At 39.2% G+C, this 24,725-nt stretch overlaps 2 protein-coding genes across 6 annotated transcripts in view; both read left to right on the forward strand.

Moving 5' to 3' along the window:
- Positions 1-17,607, forward strand: part of itga7 (integrin, alpha 7) — a 44,707-nt gene extending 27,100 nt beyond the window's left edge. For 3 of the 5 annotated variants that reach the window (XM_080462617.1, XM_080462618.1, XM_080462616.1), the window contains 19 exons: positions 523-719; positions 1,589-1,677; positions 1,791-1,918; positions 2,109-2,204; positions 2,329-2,390; positions 2,632-2,801; positions 3,910-4,056; positions 4,213-4,328; positions 6,752-6,938; positions 7,204-7,278; positions 7,540-7,619; positions 7,769-7,846; positions 8,225-8,327; positions 8,652-8,861; positions 10,634-10,750; positions 10,950-11,063; positions 12,158-12,256; positions 12,346-12,471; positions 15,535-17,607. In XM_080462617.1, the coding sequence (XP_080318743.1) occupies positions 523-719; positions 1,589-1,677; positions 1,791-1,918; positions 2,109-2,204; positions 2,329-2,390; positions 2,632-2,801; positions 3,910-4,056; positions 4,213-4,328; positions 6,752-6,938; positions 7,204-7,278; positions 7,540-7,619; positions 7,769-7,846; positions 8,225-8,327; positions 8,652-8,861; positions 10,634-10,750; positions 10,950-11,063; positions 12,158-12,256; positions 12,346-12,471; positions 15,535-15,690 (2,350 nt within the window). In that variant the 3' untranslated portion in view covers positions 15,691-17,607. Of the gene's footprint in view, positions 1-522; positions 720-1,588; positions 1,678-1,790; positions 1,919-2,108; positions 2,205-2,328; positions 2,391-2,631; positions 2,802-3,909; positions 4,057-4,212; positions 4,329-6,751; positions 6,939-7,203; positions 7,279-7,539; positions 7,620-7,768; positions 7,847-8,224; positions 8,328-8,651; positions 8,862-10,633; positions 10,751-10,949; positions 11,064-12,157; positions 12,257-12,345; positions 12,472-13,475; positions 13,648-15,534 lie in introns of all 5 variants that reach the window. The other 2 variants (XR_013935322.1, XR_013935323.1) reach the window with 1 other exon arrangement.
- Positions 17,608-21,171: 3,564 nt separating this feature from the next.
- On the forward strand, positions 21,172-24,169 carry npffl (neuropeptide FF-amide peptide precursor like; the record flags this gene model as incomplete). The annotated part of the gene is made up of 3 exons (XM_080461878.1): positions 21,172-21,321; positions 22,129-22,244; positions 24,049-24,169. The coding sequence occupies 3 exons, from the start codon at positions 21,172-21,174 to the stop codon at positions 24,167-24,169; spliced, it is 387 nt and encodes a 128-aa protein (XP_080318004.1).
- Between the last annotated feature and the right edge of the window lie 556 nt (positions 24,170-24,725).

Raw genomic sequence — 24,725 nt, forward strand, 5'->3', positions numbered from 1 at the left:
GATTACTCTATGGAACAACCAATAATGACATAATGACTGATGACGTACTACCTGCCATTAATGTTTTGGCCTTTTTCAATATAATGAAGCCCATAATGTAGTAACTTTCCAGTAGTGTAATAACATATTGCATGATTGAAGTCGCTTTAAAAAAAATTGTTACAAATGTAACAACTGAAGCGAGTAACTTAATCATACCTAAACAGGGTTTTGCAGGTTTTGTGAAGTTTGCATATCAAAAATAGTTATTGTTGATAGGAGAGTTGTCATATTCATTCATTGAAGATACATACTCTGCAACAGTGGTTGAAAGTACTATTTTAATAAATTATTTGGGAAGTTATTACATTGTTGGTTTTATTACATTCAGAATGGCCAAGATCATTACTTCACATTATCGTCTGTTACACTCCATTTTCCCACCACAGTTCAAAAACATAAGGTTAATTGTTCACTCTAAAGAAAACTGTACTTTCTTGCAAGTCCATAGATTAAGTCTTGACCTTTGTTTGTGTTTCCTAGCTGGACTGACCTGATTGTTGGAGCTCCAAACTTCTTTGACCGTAAAGCAGAGATTGGTGGAGCGGTCTATGTGTATCTGAACCCCTTTGGTCACTGGGACGATCAGGCTCGGCCCATCCGCCTCAACGGGACATACGACTCCATGTTTGGGATGACGGTCAGCAACATTGGGGATCTGGACCAGGATGGTTATGGAGGTATGAGAAGTGCTTCTTGCTTACGTGCTATAAAAGGGAGTGATTAGCTTACAAATGCTTGCACAAAATAGTAATGTGTTGAAAGTACTAAATACCATCAATGGAGGGATAACAAATACAAGTGTGATTCCAGAAATTGAAATACTTATTACTACATGAGGAACGTATGTAACATTGATCCAGGACTGTGTTTTATCTGCATTTCTATGCTGCAGTGTTATGTTCAGGGAGAGTTAGATGAAAGCAATAGAGAGTGTGCTGTCTTATGGGGACATCACTTACATGAATGCAGGCTCATCAGCTCTGTACACTTTGATGTGTTATCATAAACTCTTCCGTCAGGATCCACCATTGTGAACTTTATCCTCTACTTTCATGGCCGTCACTAAGAATAAGGAGACAACAGCATCGGCTTGCCTTTATTTAGAAGGTCATATTGGGTAAATGTGGGCGGGCTCTTGTCTCCAGCCAGCAGTGGGTGCAGATCTCGCGCATCACATATGATCCTCTGCGGTGTTGCCCGAATTCAGTCAAGACTTATTGTCAAATCAGCAAATATGTTATTGACAGAAAGGAGGACATGCAATCAAAGTGCTCACAAACACAGCATTGGTTACTGACATTGAGCATTTAAGCATCCTCCTTGGATGGAAATGTGCAATCTGAGGTGAGACTCAGCTCATATTTTCCTCACTTCTGATGAAATCATTCAAATGTGTACAAATCATAAAGAAATGATATTTGTAGCACACATACATGGAAAAAATAACCTTTGACTTCTACGTTGTTTTATTTGTTTTTCAAGTCTTGTAGTGCCTCCGCTCACCACACATCTCATTCATATAATTCTTTCCCAAATTTTCATCCAGATATTGCTGTAGGAGCACCGTTTGACGGAGACGGAAAAGTTTTTATCTTCAGAGGTTCAGATGCCGGAATTGAAACAAAGCCTGCTCAGGTGACTTTACATTTTTTCATTGAAATCATGAAGTGAATGTAAAAAAGATCAGAAAGAAAAGACTGAACACAAATAGAAATTTGAATGAAACTAATTATTCTTTGTGCCGTCAGGTTCTGGATGGCCGAGATTTTGACGTGAGAAGATTTGGCTACTCCATCTCAGGTGGTTTGGATATTGACAGCAACCACTATCCAGATGTGGCAGTGGGTTCACTCAATGACTCAGTGGTTCTATTCAGGTGAGGTATTTTAACACACAAGTCAGAGCTTTGGAGGATTGGTAATAAACTTTTTTTTTTTTTTTTTTTTTTGTCATTTGTCTTCAACTCGAAACAAAAACTTAGAAATAGTAATAAGTTCATAAATTTCACAGTTTTTCCCACAAGCAGTAAGGTGATACATCTGTTTGTGTTCCTCTGTGTCGTCCAGGTCTCGTCCAGTCATCCATGTGCTCAGAGAAGTTTCTATTGACCCTCAATACATTGATCTGGATCAGTTTAACTGTAAGGGAAGAGAAGGAGTTTGGTAAGAATCTATGCAACAAACCAGAACAATTTTTTTTAAGCGTATTTCAGTGACAAAGCTTCTGTAAAGCTGCTAAACAGGTGGCTTTTTTTTCATTTTCCTCTCTTCCACTTTCCCTTTTTAGCGTGGAGGTCAAGGCCTGCTTCACCTTCATAGCCCACCCAGAACACTACTCACCACACATCAGTAAGTCGCACCTCAACCGTCGCCCCTCTCAGTGACTGGAGTCATTTCTATTTACAGTTAAAAGTAACCCAAGAGTTTATTATGACTGAATCCCAGCTGTGTAACACTGTACCCCTTCAGATGAGTGTTTCCTTCAAGTTCCTCCCCTGGTGGGCTTTTAAGTGCTCTCTGTGTGCATCCTGACATTTATGCCGATCAACGACATCCCTAAACGTATCCCACCTCTCTTTTCCCCTTAAAGCTCTCGTGGTGCTGTTTGAAGCCGACACCGAGCGCAGGAAGCTGGGCCTCCCGCACCGGGTTAACTTTCTGGGCCGCAGCTCGTTGGATCCAGAATACACGCAGACAGAAGAAGTGGAGCTGCAGCAACAGCGTCACCCTGTGTGCACCACCGCCGTCTTCAAGCTGAAAGTCAGTGACTTGTGCTCGTTTTTCTGTTTTCCTTTTGTCGAAATAGGCAGAAACTGCTTACAAGAGTGATTTCTTTCTTTTTGTTTTTGTACGTACGGATCAATTATGGTGATTGATTGGTTTGCAAGATTGATGTATTTTGATGTCAAGCTCCTTCATAGTACTCTTCCCAGTACGAAACCAAACCTTATCAGAAAAAAAATTTAAGATGGTCATAGCATACAATATGCTATTTTAACTCAAGAAAAAACATCAGGAAAAGGTGAGAATGTGATGGATTTCCAGGGATTGTGGAAGAATGACTTCACCACATCACACAGTCTGAACCACATTGGGACCCCCATCCCTCCTAAAACTGTTATGCTGCCCTTTTTGTCTCACAAGTAGAAATACTTGGTTCATTGATGGAGTTTTCAATGTTTTTATATTACAACACTAAATTGTTCACGACTGTTAGGTTCCATACCTACTGAAAAGTACAACTTTTTTTGTTAAAGGATTGAAATTTGTCTCTGGTAGGTCTCTGTATATTATATTTTGCCACTGTTTTTCCACATATGGTTTGGCAATGAAGCATAATTTTCAAGTTTGATTCATCTCTATTGCACTTCCATTAATGAAAATGAGCCTATTATCAAAAAGAAAATAATAACTTTAACCTACAATTGTTATTTTTTGATCAAGATAATTAAAAGGAGAAAATCCTGCTCTGAAATGACATTACCCTGAAACCCAGAATTTACCCCCTGCTGTGCTCACACTAAAACTTTGCGAAAACTAAAGTTTCCTTGTTAAAATGCCAGCTGAGCATCTCCACATCTGCATTTTCTACTGAATCTTTTGAAACGATTCCTCAGTGTACGATACAACTGCAAAATGAAATAGCAGGATTTTAGTATGTTTAATAAAAAAAACCCGACAGCATGTTGTAATGTAATTAAAACAATTTAAAGGTGTAAGAAAACCTTGAATCTTGAAATGCACGAGTTAAGAACAAAACTAAACCCAATTCAAAAACGGTGAATATTCTTTCACTGACACACCAGAGTTTACCCTGCCTGTTTTTGCTTCGTCTCACTGATCATCGTTTTATTTTCTGTTGGTGCAGGAGAACATCCAGGACAAGCTGCGCCCCATCTCGTTGGCGATAACTCACACAATCAAACCTGTGCCGCCACACAGACACTCAGCCCAGAAGCTGGGGCGGCTGCCGCCCATCCTGAGCATCTCTCCATCCAACACTCTGCACTCTGAGGTCAGTGAAACAAGGGTTTCATAGTGCAGATTCATTTTCAGTGAGAGTTTTAAGGCGGCTGATGAGTTTCTGCTTTTGGAATCCCACCTTACACCTGTTACAGTTACAATTTTTTCAAGTGCAGCTCAACATTTGTGTTCCTTTTCCTCCGTGAAGGTGAACTTCCTCCGAGAAGGATGTGGCCCCGACAAAATCTGCCAGAGCAACCTGAAGCTGAACTACCAGTTTGGCATGCGACCCCCGAACTCTGACCTCTTCATCCCTCTGCCAAAGTTAGTCCCTGCCTGGTCCTTTTCCTGTGTGAACCCACACTGCTTAACATAGCACCACCATATTTCATTAAACATATCACAAATAAAAGGGTATTCCAGAAAGCAGGGGACTCTTAAAGGAGACATATCATGCTTTTAAATCCTTCCTTTTTACATATAAATCATACAGTTGTGGTCTATATAAAGCGGAACTGCAATGCTTGGGTCTGAATTCCTCATTATTATAGCTCCACAGGCCCCTTTTCTACCCCTTTTCTGATGCGCTTCTGAGAGCAACTCGTTTTGGGGCGGTCTCTTCAAATGCAAATGAGACACTTCATACCCCGCCTCCTCTCCAGGTTGCAGAGGTGACACTCGGTTCAACGCCACCCTGTTCGGCCATCTTTGTAGTTTGATAGAACAGATACAATTATCTAGCGGCGCAGAAACTTTATATTCACACATTATTTACAAAATGTCAACAACGGAAGATTTGTCCATCCAGCCATACATGTTGGAGCCAGAGTTGGACCCGGCGGAGCGAGATGAAAATGACGATGATGCACCTGAAGAACAACGTCTTCATATGGATGTAACGCAATGGTGTGTTACTATATTTACACTAACTTCTCCATCCATGCCCACTACTACAATACTGCCTGTATTACAACGACTATTTAACACAGAAGTTACATTATAATCTAAAACGAGCACACAGCGCTAACATATGAAGACGGTGCAACTGCTAATGCTAACAAAACAATGATAGGGACGTCTTATCATCACACTTTTTAGCGTTATATACAGCTTACCGAAGTGCTCTGTTCGTCGTCTCCATAGATAGAAGGAACTGACCGCTCAATCAGACGAAGTCTTTCGGCAAATCCTTCTTTATACTGGCGGAGGTTGCTGAAGCAGTCGTCCTTAAAGTGCTTCGCGCACACAAAAATGACCTTACCCACAGATGTGGGTACATTTCTGTGAAAAATAAAACTCAACCAGGCACTTCGAAAAGGTTCTGATGCTGGGAGACGGTGTAACGAAGCTTGTGGGTTACTACATCCAACAACCGAACATTTCGACTTATCCTCTCGTAACTTCGGCACCCTTGGGTTGGACTACAAAATCGCAGCGAGAAACAAAAATTTCGGATTGCTCGAAGTGTCGATGTCCTAATTTGGCAGTTCCGCCGGGAATACTGTGACGTCATTGTTCAAAAAACGTAATAGAGAATAGAAAAATCGAAACGGATCGCAAAATATGACCAAAACAGAATATAAAGATATCAACGGAGCACCTGAAGAGACTACTTTGAACTTTTCTGTACTTCTAAACACTCTAAATATACAACAACATGCATTTAAGGGCTAAAAAAGTGGATTTAGCATGATATGTCCCCTTTAAGTGTTCATTAATACCACAGTTATTTACAGTTCAGATTTCTACATTTAGATTTTTAATCCATTGAGAATTATTTTATATGAAATAGTACTGGCCAGGTAGATATTGTAAGCCGTGCCCCCAAAAGTTACAAAACAGTACAAAAGGTGCAATGGAATTGAGAGAAATTCAACTTCACGTAAGAGTCTATAAATGTAAAGATGAATTTCATATACAATATTTATATTTTTGTTTTTCAATTTCATGTTTTAATCTTTTGACACTCAGTTGTTTCATGATATTTTTTTGCAAGACGTTTTGGGGCTTGCGATTGGCTAATTAATGATAATTTTAGCAGATTTTTCTGCTTTCAATAAAAACAAATGTATATTTAAAAAAATTATTTTTTGAAGTCGCAGTAGTTCAAACATTGTTCTCCCTTTGTGTGTGTTGTTTTTCCTCCAGGCACTTCGTTTTCCTCCCACAGTCCATAATTAGGTTGATTGGTGACCCTAAATTGATAGATGAGCTACGAGATACAGGAAGTGGTTTAGAAGATGAATGAATGGATAATTTTTATCTGCTTGTTTGTTTTGGCTGTGAAGACCCCATAAGTACATAGAAAGTTCCCCTCCAATGGCAGTCCTTTTGTTCCGCAGAGTATTAGATTTTGAGAAAAACAGAACAAAACAGCCTCCTGTATGTTTTATATCAACTGTTGATATGATATTGAGGAGACTGTAATACATTTATGTGGCCATTTAGAATTTGAAACTTAAGCCTGGTGTCATCCTCATGAAACAAAGTTATCACTAGATTCCATCTTATTCATCATACATGAGGGATTCTTCTTGTCTATACATTTGATTTTTTTTCTCCGTTGTCACACAATTAAATGAAATGACTTAAAATGCATCGGGAGGACCGCTAAGGACCGATGGTTTGGGCATGTCGTGAAAAAAGACAAAAGAACAAAGAGACAATCGGCGTTGAACATAGACATGTGGCTACAGAGCCGCGGGTTTCAGACCCTGACACTGACTACCTTCATTACCCTTCTGCAGGGACGAGGAGGACGTGCAGGTGTTTTCTCTGTCAAACCAGCGGCTGGTGGGGCTGGAGATCACCGTCACCAACATGCCCTCCGACCCCCTTTACCCCGAGGAGGACGGCGATGACGCTCATGCTGCTCAGCTCCTCATCTCCCTACCAAACACGCTGTCGTACGGCGGCTCCAGGGTCCCACCACAGGTAAGAGGTCTACGTAGAAAATTAGTTGGTGATGATGGAAAGGGAAAAAAACATCACTCATATGCAAAAAAGAGCTGTCCTTTGGATGCAGAGTTTGCATGTTGTCCCTGTTCACGCATAGGATTTCTTCAGTTACCCCATTTTCCTCTCACAGCTTTCTGCCGCTTTATGACCGATGGACAGTTTACCTGAATTAAAAAAAAAAAAACAATGTGTCTGACACATTGAAAATGTTTCACCTGATCAGTATTGTCACTTCCTCTAGATGAGATGTCAAGCGAATCCAAACGGCTCACAAGTTGAGTGTGAACTGGGGAATCCCGTCAAAAGAGATACTAAGGTAAAGAGAGGCCTGTGTGTTTTTCATATAATGAGCTGTACCCGGTGTCGCGTCTAACACGGTTTGGGATTATAGAAATAAGTGAAAGATAATCGGTAAATCTTTTTTTTCCATTGACACACATTTATTCTAATGTGTTACGATGGGACAACTTTACATTCTGTTGAAAGAGAAACTTGCTTTATTCAGTGTACAGTTCGAAACATTAATGAAATATGTTTGGCGTTCCGTTCGCTCATGTTCTTTGTGTTTGTCTCCCAGCTGAAATTCACCATCAACTTAAGCACATCAGACATCACCATTGAGACCACAGAGCTGAAAGCAGAACTCTCACTGACAACGTGAGCTCTCTGAACCTTTTCTCTCTGGAAAAACATCAGTGTGACAACATGCATCAGTGTTTCACTTCATCTAAGTTGCACTTTAATGTAGGTTTCTTGTTCACTCAGTCTCTGCGACTATCTGATCCGAGTTTGTTTCCTCCCTTCAGTATCAGTGAACAGCCTGACTTGACCCCAGTCACAGCTCATGCTAAAATTGTGATAGAGCTCCCTCTGTCTGTCAGTGGGTGAGTCGCAATTTAATTCCTCAATAAAGCTTTGGTCATCATGTCATACGCTAAGAAACGTCTGGAACTTTTGCCTTAATTCTGTATTAAATGGCAATACTGTGCAAAAGTCATGAATCAATCTGACGCTCAGGTTTTTTGGGAAAAGGAGAATATTAAGATATCTTATTTAAACGAGATGGCTCCATTCAGATCAAAAATAATTTTTATCTGAAATGTGCCGAAGTAATTGTGTAAATGATTTGAATTAGTTTGAGTTATTTTCCATTTGTTTATCTATGAAAGCATTAGTATCAGCTCAACAAACAGAGAGCAGTATGAATGAGTGTGACTGTGCATGCAGCTCTGGCATACTGACGTGATTGTGTTTCACTGCAGACTTGCTCGCCCTCACCAACTGTTCTTCAGCGGCACCGTGAGGGGAGAGAGCGCTATGACCAGTCTGGAGGACATCGGCAGCGCTGTGGACTTTGAATTTCTGGTAAACATGAATGTGACTGTGACATCTGACCTCTAGCAAAAAACAGATCGAGGACACAGAGAGTCGAAGTAGTAAAACCGACAGGAGTTTCACTACTTGGAGAAGAAAATGAGGCTTGTGTCAGGGGTGGTTTGTGATAGAGGGGTCCGGACTAGATTTGAAGTTTATGTGGAAAAGAGCGATAAAGTTATTTAGGGCTGCCAGACAGGATTAGAGAAGGCATTGGATGTAGAGACAAAGGACGAGAACATTGGAATCTCCTAACCGGTAATATGCAGAAAGATTCAGAAGATAACTCGTTCTCTTTTTCTTTCTGTGTGCCAGGTTTCTTGTCAGGCTCTCCAGACACTCGGCTCTGCCTTCCTCAACATCATGTGGCCGTATGAGCTGGCCAATGAGAAATGGCTCCTATATCCTTCCAGCCTGAAGTTCGAGGGCCACCCAGACACACACTGCACGCCCATGACAGCTTTGAATCCTCTGAAGCTTCCAAGCTCCTCTCCTACAGAGCCTCCACAGACTATCAATCATGCGGTAGGTGTACCGGGAAAGATCTGATTTAAAAAAAAAAAATGACAAGTGGAAATTTGTAAAAAAACATTCAGGGATGCAGCAGCTTCTCTTCTATCCATTCTTGTGCTTTCGATGTCCCATTTATCATTCAGTCAGTGAGTGATTTGTCACCACAAGCTCCCAAATCACTCAAATAGGATTTGAAATATATCAGAGATGTCAGACTCATTTTGGTTAACGTGCCAAATGCAGCCCAGTTTCACATCAGTCTGTTTGAACCTGTAATAATAGAATATTAACCTAATTTCGCAAGATTTTTTTTTTCTTTGTTTTCAGCACCAAAAAGCTTTTTCTTCCTGAACATTTTTATAATTGTGGCACTTTTAACTAAATCAATCATAAACCATTTTCTTGAGACAAAAAAAAAATGCTAATGTCTCTCTACAGTCTCATGTTGGTGAAAGCCTCTACTTAACTTGAAATGTGCGAAATCTAGTGGACAAATTATGAAATGCCTAAAACTATTTGCTATTATCACACCTTCTTGAAGGCCAGTTTTGGACTGAAAATTTTCTTTGCTAATGCTTTTCTGCAGGATGACACTTCGAGCCAGAGACTATTAATGGGACACACAGGAGAGTAAAAGTTAAAACATGGGTCAAAGGCGCCCAAAAAACATAAAAGTGATGGCTTTCACTGATGTCAGATTATAATAGTTAGTCTTAGTGGAGAAAAACTACTTAATTTGGGTATTATCTATCCATGCCGCTTTTGTTGGCCAAGTTATTTCTCTTTGTAAAAAAAGATTTGTATAGCTTTTTAATTTTTCATGGTCAACATTGATTGATTGATTGATTGATTGAAAAGTTTGTTATGGACATGTCGGCACAAATGAGATTATTCCAAACAACAACAATAACAACATTAAGTAAATACACACCAAACACATAAACATAACAGAGCAAAGCTAAGCCAAAAATAAGTAATTAAATAAATAATGCCCAACCTGTAAAGTTGTGTATATCCTCTTAGATACATTTTTCTCCTCTAGATCTGCTTCTTCAGTGCGATCACAGTAGGAAGGGATTCAATAAAATCCCAATATCCTCAACGTGAAATCAAGGGCACATTTGGTCTAATCTACCCTGTGATCAATGGGTTTTCTATCCAGGAAGTACCCTGCTTTTTCTGTTTGTTTTTTTTTCTTTTTTAATTTTTGCCTTATTTTGCAGAATTTCTCACAATACCCTAAATATGATATGTACAGAGCCAGAATCATTTTCAGTTGTATCTGCTACCTTCAGATTATCATTTCGTATTACTGATGCGTAAATCCAACACATATAAAAACATTTTTGTTCCTACTGCCGCTGTTCTTTGGCTTAATGGCTATAGAAAAGTTTGTACTGTATGTATCTATGTATGTATGTACGTATGTTGACTGTGTTACTTGTGTTTCACTGCTGTCTTCACCACAAATGACCCCCTTACGCTTTATTAAATTCCCTCTTGACCTTCACCCCTCTTATGACCTTGAATTGGATAAAAATGGATGGATCAGGTCTAGTCTTACACCTCCTGATCAAATTACTTGCGAATTTAAGATTTTCTTTCAGTTTTGTAATACGATGACGGGTGGCACTTGATGTGGCCAATCCGATTACAGGCACAGCGAGGGGGTACATATGCCCCCACCTAAATCTCCGGCTCTGCTTTGAAGATAACTTCCCTTGTTTCTGCACAAACTTAAGTGCCTTTTTCTTGAATGTTCTGAAATATATCACTGTCAACAGGCCGGAAGGGCTCGACGCTCCCACCCGGAGGAGGAAGGTCAAGTGATGACAAAAGGCAGCGTGGGACGCACCACACCGGCTGTAGCAGCTTCGGAAAGACGCAAGTCACTCAAGCTGGTATGAAGGACAACAACAATGAGAGAGGCAGAATGATTTATTATTTATTTCTACCTGATGCACTCAGTCAGTGAAAAGCTTTGAAATGTAGATACACAAATGATAGAGGTGCTTCGTTACTTCCTCGCCCTTGTACGCTCAGCACTGCTTTAACGGAGAGTTGAATTCCCGAGAGGTCAGTTGTCCTTTTCTTCTTCAGGATTGCCTCTTGGGGTCGGCACGCTGTGTGCTCTTCCAGTGTCCTCTACACAGCTTCTTTGGTCAGGCTGTCCTCAAGATCCAGGCCCGGCTGTGGAACAGCAGCTTTATAGAGGTAAACAAAAAATAAAACCCGTCATCCTCACGCCAGCAGCTCGCCGCACATTACTCTCCATCTCCGCTTCATTCATCTCTGTACATGACTAATGCAAGTGGATGAGTGATAAGTGTAGTAAATGCATTCCAAAGATGATGGATTAAAGGTGTTAGGCTGATTTGATGTGTCGGGAGTCAGCAGGCAGCTGTAATTTCTGGTGACAGACTCAGAGGTATATTTGTATTTCTGTCTAAGTGTAAACAGAGAATATTCACCGCTAACTTTTGTAGAGCACTAATGGCGAAATAGTCATTTTAAACCTTGACGTTTCAAGATGTGTTTTATTTTTTTCTTTTGAGACATTTTAATTAAGATTGTGTGTCACACCATGACATAGTGGCATTACAGTGTTCCTGCCGTGTTATTACTGTTATACCCACAGTTTTGGCAGCTAAGTTTTTTTGGGTGTAAGTCTTGCTTTTATTTATTTATTTATGTATTTTTGTATGCCAGTGAATGACATATAACCTCAAAAACAACCAGGCCAGTGGGAAAGCTCTCTGTGCTCCCGGTGACCAGCCTGCTCTCTTGAGGAGGCTATGTATAGTCACTGTGTCTAATAAAAAGGTTGAACAGTAAACATACAGCAATGTTATTCTGGATTTGTTTAATGTGTCACTCTTTTTGAATTAAAGAAAATATGAAAACGTTATTATAGCTAAATGGGGCGCAGCAAAAAACAAGCTCTCAAATAGACGTTTCCTGTTTCCTGCCTGGTGCGAAAGTCATGCGGCTCTCGTGTTCTGATGCGACGTCTCCAGATGTCAGCAGCCATAATGTCTGATTGATTAATATAGTTAAACGTCTGGTTAAATCTTTTATTTCATTTATTTCAATTGTGTTTTTCTTAGTTTTCTATTTATGACGTATTACTGGAATATACTGCACAATTTCAATGATGACTGTTGGATTCAGAACCCCAAAATTAAAATGCCTCTGAGTGCAGCCTCTCTAAACTCTAATAAAAAAACACACCTTGGAAATCTGTAACGGTAATGTCCAATGATTTTGTAAATAAAGGATTTCGACACTTGTCTCTCTATGTTTCTCAGGAGTTTTCTACCGTGAGTGCTCTGGAGCTCCTGATCCGAGCCAACATCACCGTGAAGTCCAGCATCAAACACCTGGTCCTCAGGGACGCTGCTGCAGAGGTACTCATAGACAAATGTAGCACATGCAACGAGAGATATTTAAAAAAAAAAAATGTTTATAGTAATTTCATCTTGTATTTTTTTACCAGATTCCAGTGATGATTTATCCTGAGCCTGGTCTCGCTGACCAGTACTGGATCCCATGGTGGATCATCCTCATCGCCATCCTTGCAGGCCTCCTGCTGTTGACTCTGCTGGTCTGCATACTCTGGAAGGTACTAAACTCAAATACTTCAATATATACCTCTTCTCATTTCTGCAAAATAGTCATTCGTCAAATTTATCTGCAAAGTGTGGGAGTTTTTAGTTGAAATGATATCTGCATTGGTAACGGCTGGTTCAAGACTCAATGGTGAAAAAAAACAACAATTAACAACTGAGGCAACATTTGTGATAAACTGGGTCTGATCATTGTCCAGTTGCATTTCAGAGAATTTAGGTAAATTTAACCTAATGCAAAGATATATTTTTACATATCAATGCAATCTTGTTATTTTGTCACTGTTATGTCATTGTAATGAAAGAAGGTCACATTGTTAAATATGTACTTTTGTTCCATGTTTTTTTTTCCTTGAATGTTGAATTAAAGGCATTTAAAATATTGCACATGGCAATAGGAACACGACTACAGAAAGATGTAAAAATTTTAAAATGTATTAAAATGGGGAAGTATTTCTAAACATGGAAAGAACTATGTAGTTGGTTAAAGTCAACAAGCATGAGCTAACTTTTTCCAAAGTATCTCAATACTTCAGTGTTGAGATACAAAGTTGATAATGCGTTTTGTCAGAATGTATGATTAATTCAGAAGTAACTGTATAGCTGTAGGATAATTGTAGTGCTTTTAATATACAATGAAAGTACACATTCAATAAATAACACCTCAAGGATAAATGTGTTCAGGTTAAAAGACTTTTCACTTCAGATAAGTAGCTTGTATTTAATAAACTAGATCATAAAGATTCACCAAGCTCCTTCCTTCCACTGCACTCCAGTAGGTTTCCCTCACTCTTCAGATCTTTTTCTCATTTGCTTTTTATCTGTCCTTTTATCATATTATCCCCTCCAACTCACTGTCATCTGCTCCTCTTTTGCCCTCTTTGTCTCTTCCGTTGTTTGTTTTGTCTCCTCTCGATCTCGTCTGGGATTGATTGTCCCTGAATTCTCTCCATGTTTCCTCCTCTCCTCCCCTCCCCCTGGTGATCTGTTGCCCCCCCAGTGTGGGTTCTTCAAACGCAGTGAGCCGCGCAGACACTATGAGACGGAGTTCTACCGGGCCCACTTGGGGGTCCAACCCTCGGAGGCGGAGAAGCAGGCATCAGAACTATAATACAAAAAAAAAGTAGAATTTCCCTCTGGCCTGCTCTCCCCTCCTCCTCTCCTTCCAAGCGGTAAAGATCGTGTCGAATAATGGCTTTGTTTCTCGACCTGCTCTGAGACCGGTGGTGTTCATTAATGCATGAAATCTGAGCACATGTGTGACCACGAAAACCCGAGGTGACGATTTAACAGTAATTAATACCTGAGGTGGAGGCTGGTTTAATTTGAATTCAGTCAAAGGCTTTGGAGAGGTCACATTTAATTTTCAAAAAGGTCTTACAGAGAAAAGCGTCACAGCAAAGACACAAATGAACGTTTCATTAAACCTCCATTACACCGAAATCTCTTAGGGGTCCTTTAAAATATCTGCTCGTCAAAGCGATCACTGGCGGCAATGCTTCAATCACCACTTCAAAATGTTAAAAGGGCACACATTTTTAATTCTTGGCCAATTAAAAAGTAACGCATCAAAACTGAGCCTATTGTTTTTCGGCTTTGCTCTAAAAAATGATAAACAATTGCATCAGTGTCGAGCAAGTGGGACAAAATGCTACAACATTCATTTGTTTGGTGTGCGAGTTGCGTTTAGAGTAAAAGTGGTATATAGACTGTCATAATCGAGGTTCTCCTGTTTGATGTGTAACATCGCTCCATTTTATTAGTGCTGCTTTCATTTGCCTCTCGATTTTGGGGCCTTCATTTTTAAAAGGTTCATTTGAATTGACTTCTTAAACTTAATTTAAAGTGTTCCTCTACATTTTTTCATCGTATGATCCCCTCATTCATACATTCAATCATGATATATCTGGTATCTAGTCTGTGATTTCCAATGGCCCTGGCATATCTTCCATGGGAATTTACTCTTGGTGTGTTCAAGGTTTCTTTTCCTTGTTGGCGTCTTAGATAGTGGCGGTGCTTCAGCCTTGAGTCGAATCCGCTGCACAGTCAAAGCCAATGTGCAGATCCACTCTGACAGGCACTCTCTGCATAAACCATTAATCCACACATCAAGAAATGTTGAAAACACGCACAAAGAAAAGAACAAAGCCTGCTTCCAAACAGAGTGGATTTGATTGTCTCACAAAGATTAATGAGCTTGTTAGACAGTTTTATTCAAGCAATGTTAAATCAGATGTAAAGATTAAGATTCCCACTAACTCTAAATATTAAATGCTTTATTGTTTTATATAGGTCAAACTCTTAACTGTCTGTAACATTTCTAAACACTTTTTAGGACATAAAGTACAATACTCAAAGGTTGAGAATTAATTGAGACTATTGATCCTGGCTAGTTGTACCTAAAGCTTTTGGAGTATAAACCTATATAATGTCAATCTTTAACATCTCTGAATGAAACTAGTTTTTGAAAGGACATCTACCATTTCTCTGCCGCTTTAGGATCTTTGAACCAAAATTAGAATTTTAAGTTTCACTCTTTTGAATTCAATCCGTGCCTTTTGAACACCATCCCGTTTTCTGTCCTTCACGGCTTTGAAATGCCTGCTTTGCTGTGTTTTGTGCCTCTTGCAGTTTTAATTATCTGCACTTGCTCATTCTGGCACCTGTCTGTGAATGTCACTCGTTTTCATCGGGCGTTCTTAAATTTATTAATGAAATGATTTGACTTCCATCTCGTGGCCTGTTCAGGTGCCAGAATGCACTTATCCAGTTTATTTTTGTTTTAATGAGTAGAAATGTTCTTAATGGCACTGCAGTGTGTTGGTGTGTTCATCACAGACTCAAGAATGACTCATAAAATGCTGTACGTGTGGATGTTAGTTTTTCACAAAAAGTCACCATCATTGTAAAAGTTTAGGATTATGGCTCTTATCGATCTGTGGTGAATTACATGAGTCTATATGACCTAATAGTATCTTATGTCAAGTCAAATAATAGTTCTGACAGTGACAATAGCTAATTAAAAATTTTTTTTCCTCTTTCCTTCTGCGCCGTGACAGTGTGGCTTCTTCCGTCGCGCTCAATACAAAGACAAACTGCCTCAGTACCACGCGGTGAAGATCCCTCGCGAGGACCGGCCACAGTTCCAGACTGAGAAGTCCGGAGCCGTCCATAAAAAGGAGTGGGCCACGCACTGGAGCGACGGGACCTCGTAACTCGCTTTCGAAGCACCGATGGACTGAAACAATTCGAATCACCACGTGTGGCGCTCAATCTGTCTTTGTGTTGGAAATAACTGACTAAAAAAAGAGAAAAGGAAAAAAAAAAAAAAAAAAGTGCACAAAGCCTTGGATCCTGACATCACGTGCACACCTTACCGTGACAGTACCCGCATATTGGTGGCCTGGATCTCTATTCTACATACTGGCCTTATATACTCTCTTTATACGGTACATACTGGAGACCCATGGTAATATTAGACACAGTATTGCTGCTCAGTTTGTTTCTCAGCCGACACAGGAAGCGTTTTGATGCTTCACTGACTGTCATCAGTTTTGACTGACAGAACAAAGGAGGACTGAAAATCACAGACATGCATGAACGCACAAGCATACTGAGTAACATTAGAGGCATACAGACTTACTGGACTTTGTTTAAGAAGCCACTGCCCATGACAAGGACTACTTTTTTGCCTTAATTACTGTAAGACTGAGACTGATATGGGCAAAGAGAAAGAAAATGCATTTTTTTTATATTAAAGAAAAAGGCTCGGGGGTTTTCTTTGATCTTGCACTGGTAAACACTAAATATTTTAGAACATAACACAAAATGTACTGTTTTCTGAACTTGCTGATTGGTCTGGGTCAATTTAAAAAGCCATTCAAGGAAGAAAAAAAAAAACCTAAGTGTTTTCAGTTTGCGCAAGTATCTTTGATTATTTTTTTGTTGTATTGTGAGTCAAACCTCCTTTACGTGATTAGCCAGTTGCCTGAGTGAACTTGAATAAGAACAAGAAACCACGTTGCAGCCTATGACATGCCTTGGAGAGAACATTGGTGTCACATGAAAACCAAATCTAAACAATCTATAAAATGCAGCCTGCTCATTTTCGAGACTAAAACGTCCATTTATGAAGCAAACATTATTGGAAATCAGGATTTTGTGTATTATATATGAAACATACAGTGATGAGTGAACATTTGAATTAGATACTGCAGCAACTAAAGTTGTTCCAAACATGGAGCTATCCCGTTATCCCCACCGGCGGGGCCACACAATGATTTCCAGGACTCACCGTTCTTCTCTAGATAGTTCTTGATTTTTGACATTAGTGTATATTTGGGGTTGAAAAATACATTTGAAGTCTATCAGATGCCTTCCTGACTGTTACACGGAGGATAGGGACACATTCACTGAACTCCGACCTAAAAGTTTCACATATGGATGTTTGTATAAAAGGATGATGTGGGAAAATGATAGTTAATTTAGCTCATGTGTCAAAGACAAGCTTTTCAAGTGACAACACAATATCTTTTTTACTTGGGTGCATTGTAAAGATAATTCACCTGAATTTATCATGATCTTTGTCTACTGTAGTAAACTGTTCACACTCAGTTGTATTAACCGGTTTGTCAGTCTGTTCCTTCACTCTTAACCCCGGTCATGGTATCACGGTAATACTTTCTGTTCTGATGTCTCTCATTGCGTACAAGTGCCTTATTGTAAACGTGGCAGGTGACGAGCTACTTTTTACAAACGCAAGGCTACACCACGAATTAGATCTGAGAATCGTCTTTTATACACCAGAGGATGAGAGAACAGCCCTCAAACACTGAAGCAACACATTGAGAGAGGAAATATTTGTGCAGGAACCGGACGAACCTTATCTGGGTCTACTTCAGGTCGATGAACTGCAAAGCATAAAGAGTCCAATTGATTTTTCTTTTTTTTTTGGTATTGCTGGACAATCATATATTAGCTGCATGAAGGTCCTGTTGCTGTTCAGAGGTTCCCACCAACGTTTTAATTTTTTTCCCCCCCCTTTTCTTTTTGTCATGAGTCAGTGTTTAATTTATTGTTTTGTTTGGCTGCACTGTTTTAACCTTGTAAATAAAATGAAACAAGATAAACCCATCAGGCACCTCTGAACTGTGTCACGTTATGTAGCCCGCTCAGTCTTTATGAAGGCTGAGATCATTGATGAAACACAAGGTGGCACTAGACCTGTGAAAACTAAAGTAACCTGATGGCTTCTGTTTCAATTGGGATTTTTTGAAGTGTGTTAAGTAACATACAGTGGGAAGCACTCTTGTTACAGTAAGAACATCCACGATCAACTTTGACTTCTTGAGACCAAAAACATGCATTTGAGGATAATTGGTGACTATATAATTGCCTTTATGAGTGAATGTGCATTGTTTGTCTCTCTGTTGTGCACTGGGATAGTGAAGCAACGTGTTCAGTGTCCAGTTGCCATCCCACCCCCAAAGACCCTATGTTGGGATAAAGACAATGAAGGAGCATTAGTCCAAGCTTTCACTCATTATAGAAAACACAAAGCAAGTATATAGTTTTACATGTGACTCCAGGTAAGACTGACCTGATCAAAGCTTGCTTTCTGTTCTCACCAGTGTATCAGAAGATTTATGATTTGAATGCTCGTCTATGGTATATTCCTTAATACGGTCTTCAAATCACGACTGTTTCATGCAGCTGAAACATTACAGAGGAGCTCCAGTTCACATTTGCAGCAAACCAAAATACAGATCAGTAAAACCAACAGCAGATGTTTCTTTTTTTTTTTTTCTGGGTGCAGTGAGATTAAAAATAATTCTCAGTACAAACTAAGATAAACTAAATGTTATTCTAAAAGTTAAAATAAAACTCTAGCAATAGTTTATAAGCCAAAATAAAGCTTCTTAATAAGCACCGTGTGTCATAATTGTTTAATTCAAAGTAAGAATAGTAGGTTGAGCAATTTTGTATTGTATCCAAGCCGACTGCATTTTCATAGCTAATAGGTTTATTCTACATGTGTTTACCATTGTGTAATCTTGATATACTTTATTGTTTATCTGAGGAATGTAATTTGAACATGGAAATTTCATTCAAGTAAATGGTATGCCTGCTACTAACTGCATACAGTTAAAAGTAAAGGTACATTTTTTCAGCAATGTCTTTTTTTTTTTTTTTTTTTTAAATCAAGTCCACCTGAACCTCGACCAAATAGTTTTATCAGTGTTAAACTGGCAGTGATCTGGACTTTGTTCCCTGCTCATGAGATTCATTTAGCTGCCTTCACTTGTGTCAACCTAAAGAGTGTTTAAACTCAAACAACCTTTTCATAAGGTGTTTATGTGTTCTTACATTATTGGCTGCCGCAGTTATTACATTTTGAATTGAATTCTTTTTAAATGCCCTTTCAATCATGTAATCACTTATGTTATTGGTACAATGTCATTAAGATAATGGGTCAAATCTCTTATAATATAGTAATTACGTTTATGCCTTAACCAGAAAAGGCCAGATTCTAACATTAATGAGTTGTATTGCATCACTGGCTATTCTTACATTGTTGGTTGTTACAAGACTTTTAACTTATGTAGCACAGTTTCATTGCTTTTAGCCTGAATGAGTTAATTATATTTTTCTCTAATCTAAAGCCCTGTGATCCTATTATAGTAATGAAAACTAATTGCCTGCAGTATCCTGTCACCCTGGTTGCCATGGAAGTTGAACGGGGGAGCGCACATCCAGTTTGACTGGATGTGCGCTCTTAAGCCGATTGTCACCCATTAGGGGCTTTGATGAGTCAAATCTGTTGACGTCTGTGGATGCTGCTTTGAGAATTGAGGAGATGAGTAATTATTTTGCACACAAATGCAGGCAGCACACGCACACAAAGTCACACAGACTCACAAAGCAAGCACCGACCGCCAATTCTACTTTACGCAAGGAAAAAAATTAAAGAAAAATATCTGGCCAAAAAGACTGATTTTAAACATTCGTTTATCTTGCCCCCCTTTTCTGCTTTCCTTGCATAGCACGCATTCTTTAATTAATTCTGTGTTGAGTTTATTTAAGTAATGTCACACGAAGGGGATTTAAATGAAAATAACGGGACACAGACCAAACGGTTTTCACTTTCCATAAATGTCCTCACACTATTGGTTGAAAATGTGCCCTGGTCCTCACTTTGTACTGAATATTAGAATGATGACTCAATCCTAAATCTAGCATTATTCAAGCTTTAGAGCTTAAAACAGTTAGTACTATTAAACCGATGTCAGTGTAAGCAAAGAAAAAACGTAACTAATAAAATAATTAATGTTATTGTGCAAGCAAGAAATGGTGTTCATCAACCATTTACATGCATTTTGAAAAGGTGTTTAACATGTTTTAATATCATCCTTATGATATGTTTAGGACTGTCTTAGATCCTACTCGAATAAACACGTTTGACATCATGCAGAAACATATTCAAATGAGAGGGTTTGCATGTTTACGTGAGACTGATCTACTGGAAATGATGTTGGCTCTGTGGTCACCATGGAGTTATTACATGACCGGGCTGATCCTCTACAATCATGGAAACGCAGAGAACGATCAACACATAATCAGACATGTCAGCGCGTTACAGCAAACACAGCAGCATTTGGCGAAATATAAAAAGTCTAGCGCCAGCTGAGGAAAAGCATCTCATCAAAATAAGTACAGCATCTCTCCTGAAGGCTCAGCCACTTGGCAACTACTTCACAAATGCGTTAAAAAACGGCGCAATCATAAACAATGCAAACGTTTTCAGATATAAATCACATGACAGGCTGTGCATTAATCTATTAGCTCCTTATAGTAATTGCACAATCTGGAACGTACCCTTGATATTCCACATCCATGAAGGTAAACGTGTAAAGTGAAGTTATTGTTTGTGTCGGACAATTGCACCCATTTTATATGTGCAAACTTTCAGTAGATCAGGGCCTCTAGATTTTATTAAATCAGATTATTGCACCTTGTCATTGAGTATGCTGTCAAAGAACTCAGGCAATGCTCGCACGATGATTCATGGAACAGAATAAAGACCCCCCACAAGTTAGTCTGAGGCTGCGAATTGATCCAAACTTTCACATGAAAAGCAAATGCACCAATACTTGCTCGTGACTAAGATTCCAAACATTGTGTGGAATTTCTTTACACTTACTGAATGTCTGCGATAATGTGGCTAATGAAAGTTGTGTATTTGTTGATGCACTCAGCATTATTGGACAAAAGGGACTGGTGGAGCAGAGTCCATTTGCAGGGATTTATCTGTTTAATAACCGGGAGAGTTGTGTTGCACTACCCTCGGGGCCGCATAATAATACACTCTGGTGCTCAGTCATCACTAATGCTCTGAACCTGCTAAATGGACCTGGTTAAGTCTCATATGAGGAGCTCCTTCTCCGTCATCCAGTCCCTTGATCCCCTATGTACAGTGGCATGTTTCTTCATCTCTTCTGGGGTTTCCGCTCACTGACCATGAGGTGTATAAAAGAGTCAGCAAGGGCGTTACTGCCAGTGAAGTTTGTTAACACACGGTGCGAAGAGGACACCCAACCGCGACCAGGACGAGTCCCTCTTCAGTTCTCCAGGAGCCAACACACCAAAGTATTCTTCCTCCTTTGTAATTTGTCCGACCTCCTCTCCAGCCCGAGAACATGGAAACAGCCGCAGTGGTTACTCTTCTGGCTCTGGTTTTGGCGATGGCTGGCATCAGCCAGGCTCTTCACATCCAAGGAGGCCTGGACCAAACTGACATAGTGCCTATCAGCTCAGAGGAATCCATGGCTGAACGCCTGCTGGGGCTGGTAAGACAAGAAATCCACTCACACACTTGATTTACAAATGATTCATTTCAGCTCATATTTAGAATTATCAATGTCTGTGGCTTAGAAATTCACTAATAGAATCTAATAGAATAATATAAAATAATGCATGTTTTTACATGCTAGGCTCAAACCAGTTTTGGAAATGTATGTGTGACGTTAAGCGTTGAAATAAAAGTGAAGCATACATGGTTGTCTGTCAAAATGTTTAAAAATGGACTGTCGGTTCTGCTACATTACAATGAATGACAGATCCTGTGCACAACCTCAAACCATGTCAACATTTCTACGGAAGCCTGTCACTCTGTGATGCAGTATGCAAATTTCTATTGGAGCCTTTTATCAAACGAGACAGGATAAATCACACACCCCATTTTGATTTAGGACAGCGTTCCTCTTCATGCAACAGTGTGAAATACACTTTCAGGCTGCGGAGTTAACAGTCAGAGCAGGATGGAGAGCTTGATGAAGGATAACTATTCAGATCACGAGCAAAAATACAAGATTTTCCCTTTGTGGCTTACAAGAAAAGACAGATCCGAGGTTCACTTTGCATAACAATTGAGGGTGAAAGGATATTTGGGAAAGGGTGAGGTACACTGTGCACCGATATCTTTATCTCAAGGTCTCCCGCCTCAGCAGGACACACTGTTTGGAGTTAGCAGCTCCAGGGTTTGTGTTGCATCCACAAAGTGAGCAGAGTTAGGGTTCATGATGTATTTAAAAGCAGGATTGTGTGTGTGTGTGTGTGTGTGTGTGTGTGTGTGTGTGTGTGTGCGCGCTCTCCAGGAGAGTGAAAACAGAGAAAACAGTATCGACGAGCGTCTGCTGGCTTCACTGTTGAGAGCTCTGCTGCTTGGATCTCAAAGAGAAACCAGGAACTCAGTTCTCCATCAGCCACAGAGGTCAGTACCATCTGAAGGTTGCATTTATCACCCAGCGCACACAATCACTGTGCACATGAAAGGTTCACATCTACAAACCTGTCCAATTAATAACTACAGCTCATATTTACCTGAGTGCGATGCAAATTCTTATCATGTTATGATTCCATACAGATTTCAGTCAAAAAACCCAAACATATATTTATAGGTAACCATGTCCATTAACAATCTTTATAACCAAATAACTATTTTTGCCAATTTTCCCACCATAAATGAATATTCCCTGGAATAGAAACACATTCATCCTCCAAAACGATGAGAAAAAATATCAACAACTTTAATAAATAGTTTTGTTGTAGATTCTGTTTATATCTATTACAATTTATTGCTGAAGATTCTGTTCTGCAGCATATATCAGTTATATTTACATGTAATTTTGTCAATGCTCTGAGGGGCCGCTGTGTGTTTCATAGCCACTGGATGAAGACAATTCCTGTAAACTGACATTGATAAGTTAGTACTACTTACAGGGGGTAACCCACTGTTTCAGATTTGTAAAATTAGTGACCTTGATGACAATGAAAGAATCTGCAAAGGGAACCCTCTTTACAGGCAAGACATCATATTTAGTAACGAGTGCATCGCTTTGTGTTTTCTTCTCACCAACAAATTAAAGAGAAAAGTGCAATATGAGAAAACTGGGGATACAAGATGCTTTACTAAAGTAAATAGGAAGAATACAACAGTCACTGACACAGTGACACACATAAAAACTACTTTACGACAGTATTTTATTCCATCACATAGGAAACAGGCAATCAAATCACATTTATTGGATTTCTATTATAAATAACACATTGGATTGAAGGATAGTAGTACTCAGTAATGTCTTGGCAATCTTTTAGGGAGACTATCATCGACCTATTTAATTTAAAAGATTTGTTCAAACTATGATGATAAAATGTGTGATTGTTGTCAGGTATAAATCTCTCTGCAAGTGATTTCATTGTATAATTAGCATATGATGGTATATATTGATACTGACTTTAAAGACTAAGTATATAAATAGTCTTTGATCACACCTGTGGATATAAATTTAATTATAAAATAATTTAGTTAAAATCCTGCAGAGGGTAAAGTTGGAAAAACAACTAAACTACGTTTTGACCGTTTAGATAAGATTTTATATAACCCATACAGAAATGTGTTTCCAATTAGACCTGTATCCTTTTTAGAGATATTTTGACACTATAAATGATCAATTATGAGTAATAAGAGAATAGTTTCATAGTTATGGCTTTTTTTTTTTCCACAGACAAGTTATACAATTCATCTACTATAGAAATTCATATTAGTATAAAAAAGAAACTTCTGAATCCCAAACCATCATGGTTATCAGCTGGTTGTTGTATCCTAAATGTGATGGAGATACAAGGGGAAAAAAATCCATTTATCCATTTGCAACTACTCTCCATATCTGAATTTTTAAGCAGCATGATATGACACATTATTAATCATTAGGTACTTGAATTTTCCATTTGCACAAATGGGTCAGGAGCTGAAAGCTCCTCTTATGACAGACAGATCCTATAATTTGGCCTGATATATAGTCAGAGCCACAAGGGCTTTAACATCATGCTCAAAATATCTGTCAGGTAATTTTGCCTCATCTATAGCAGCTTTCCCAGCTGTAGACATTGAAACAAAGATAGGAAACGAGATGCGGCAGATTTTGTTCAAATCATTGACAGATTTAACATTTAATTCAAATCTTCCATTAGTGCAGCTGCCATCATTTCCCCCCGTTTCTCGTCCTTCTCCACAGATTCGGCCGCGGCTCCAGGGGACACGTAGTGTCAGACGATCAGATCCATACCCCTGACTGGGAGGCAGCCCCTGGTCAGATCTGGAGTATGGCCGTACCCCAGAGATTTGGCAAGAAGTAGTACACGTCGCTATTCTGATCCCAGACCAAGCACTGCGTGTGTGTGTGTGGAGGGATTTTATTTGAACTGCATTACCTCAATTTGTCTTTTCTGTCCCGTTCCAGGCCCGACTTGACAACTCATGTTCAGTTACTAACAACACAAGCTGTAGTTCTCTTTATATTTTTTGTTTGATTCCGAACACAACAAAGCATGTTGAATAGTACCTGTAAAGCTGGACCTTGCACGTGAATAGTTCCCAGAAATATGTGTTGTAAATTAATTGCTGTGGTATTTGCTGTCCTTTGGTTCACAGGTCAAATGATAAAAAATATTCAAAAAAAAGAAAAGCATTGAATGTGGGAAATGCTAGCTCATTATGCGTGCTCATTGTGACTAACGCGAAGGCCTTATAAGGTTCATGATTCTTTGAGGGTTAACTTGGGTTTCTGTGATTAAAGTAAATAAACACACTTTATTGCTTCCATGTTCTAGATACTGTCACACATTTTTATTTCACCAAACTTTGATATTCTTCAATTGAATATCTCATTACATATTCATTTCTATGTTTCTG

Source organism: Lipophrys pholis, assembly GCF_963383615.2.
Source record: "Lipophrys pholis genome assembly, chromosome: 4".
NCBI classification, from domain to species: domain Eukaryota; kingdom Metazoa; phylum Chordata; class Actinopteri; order Blenniiformes; family Blenniidae; genus Lipophrys; species Lipophrys pholis.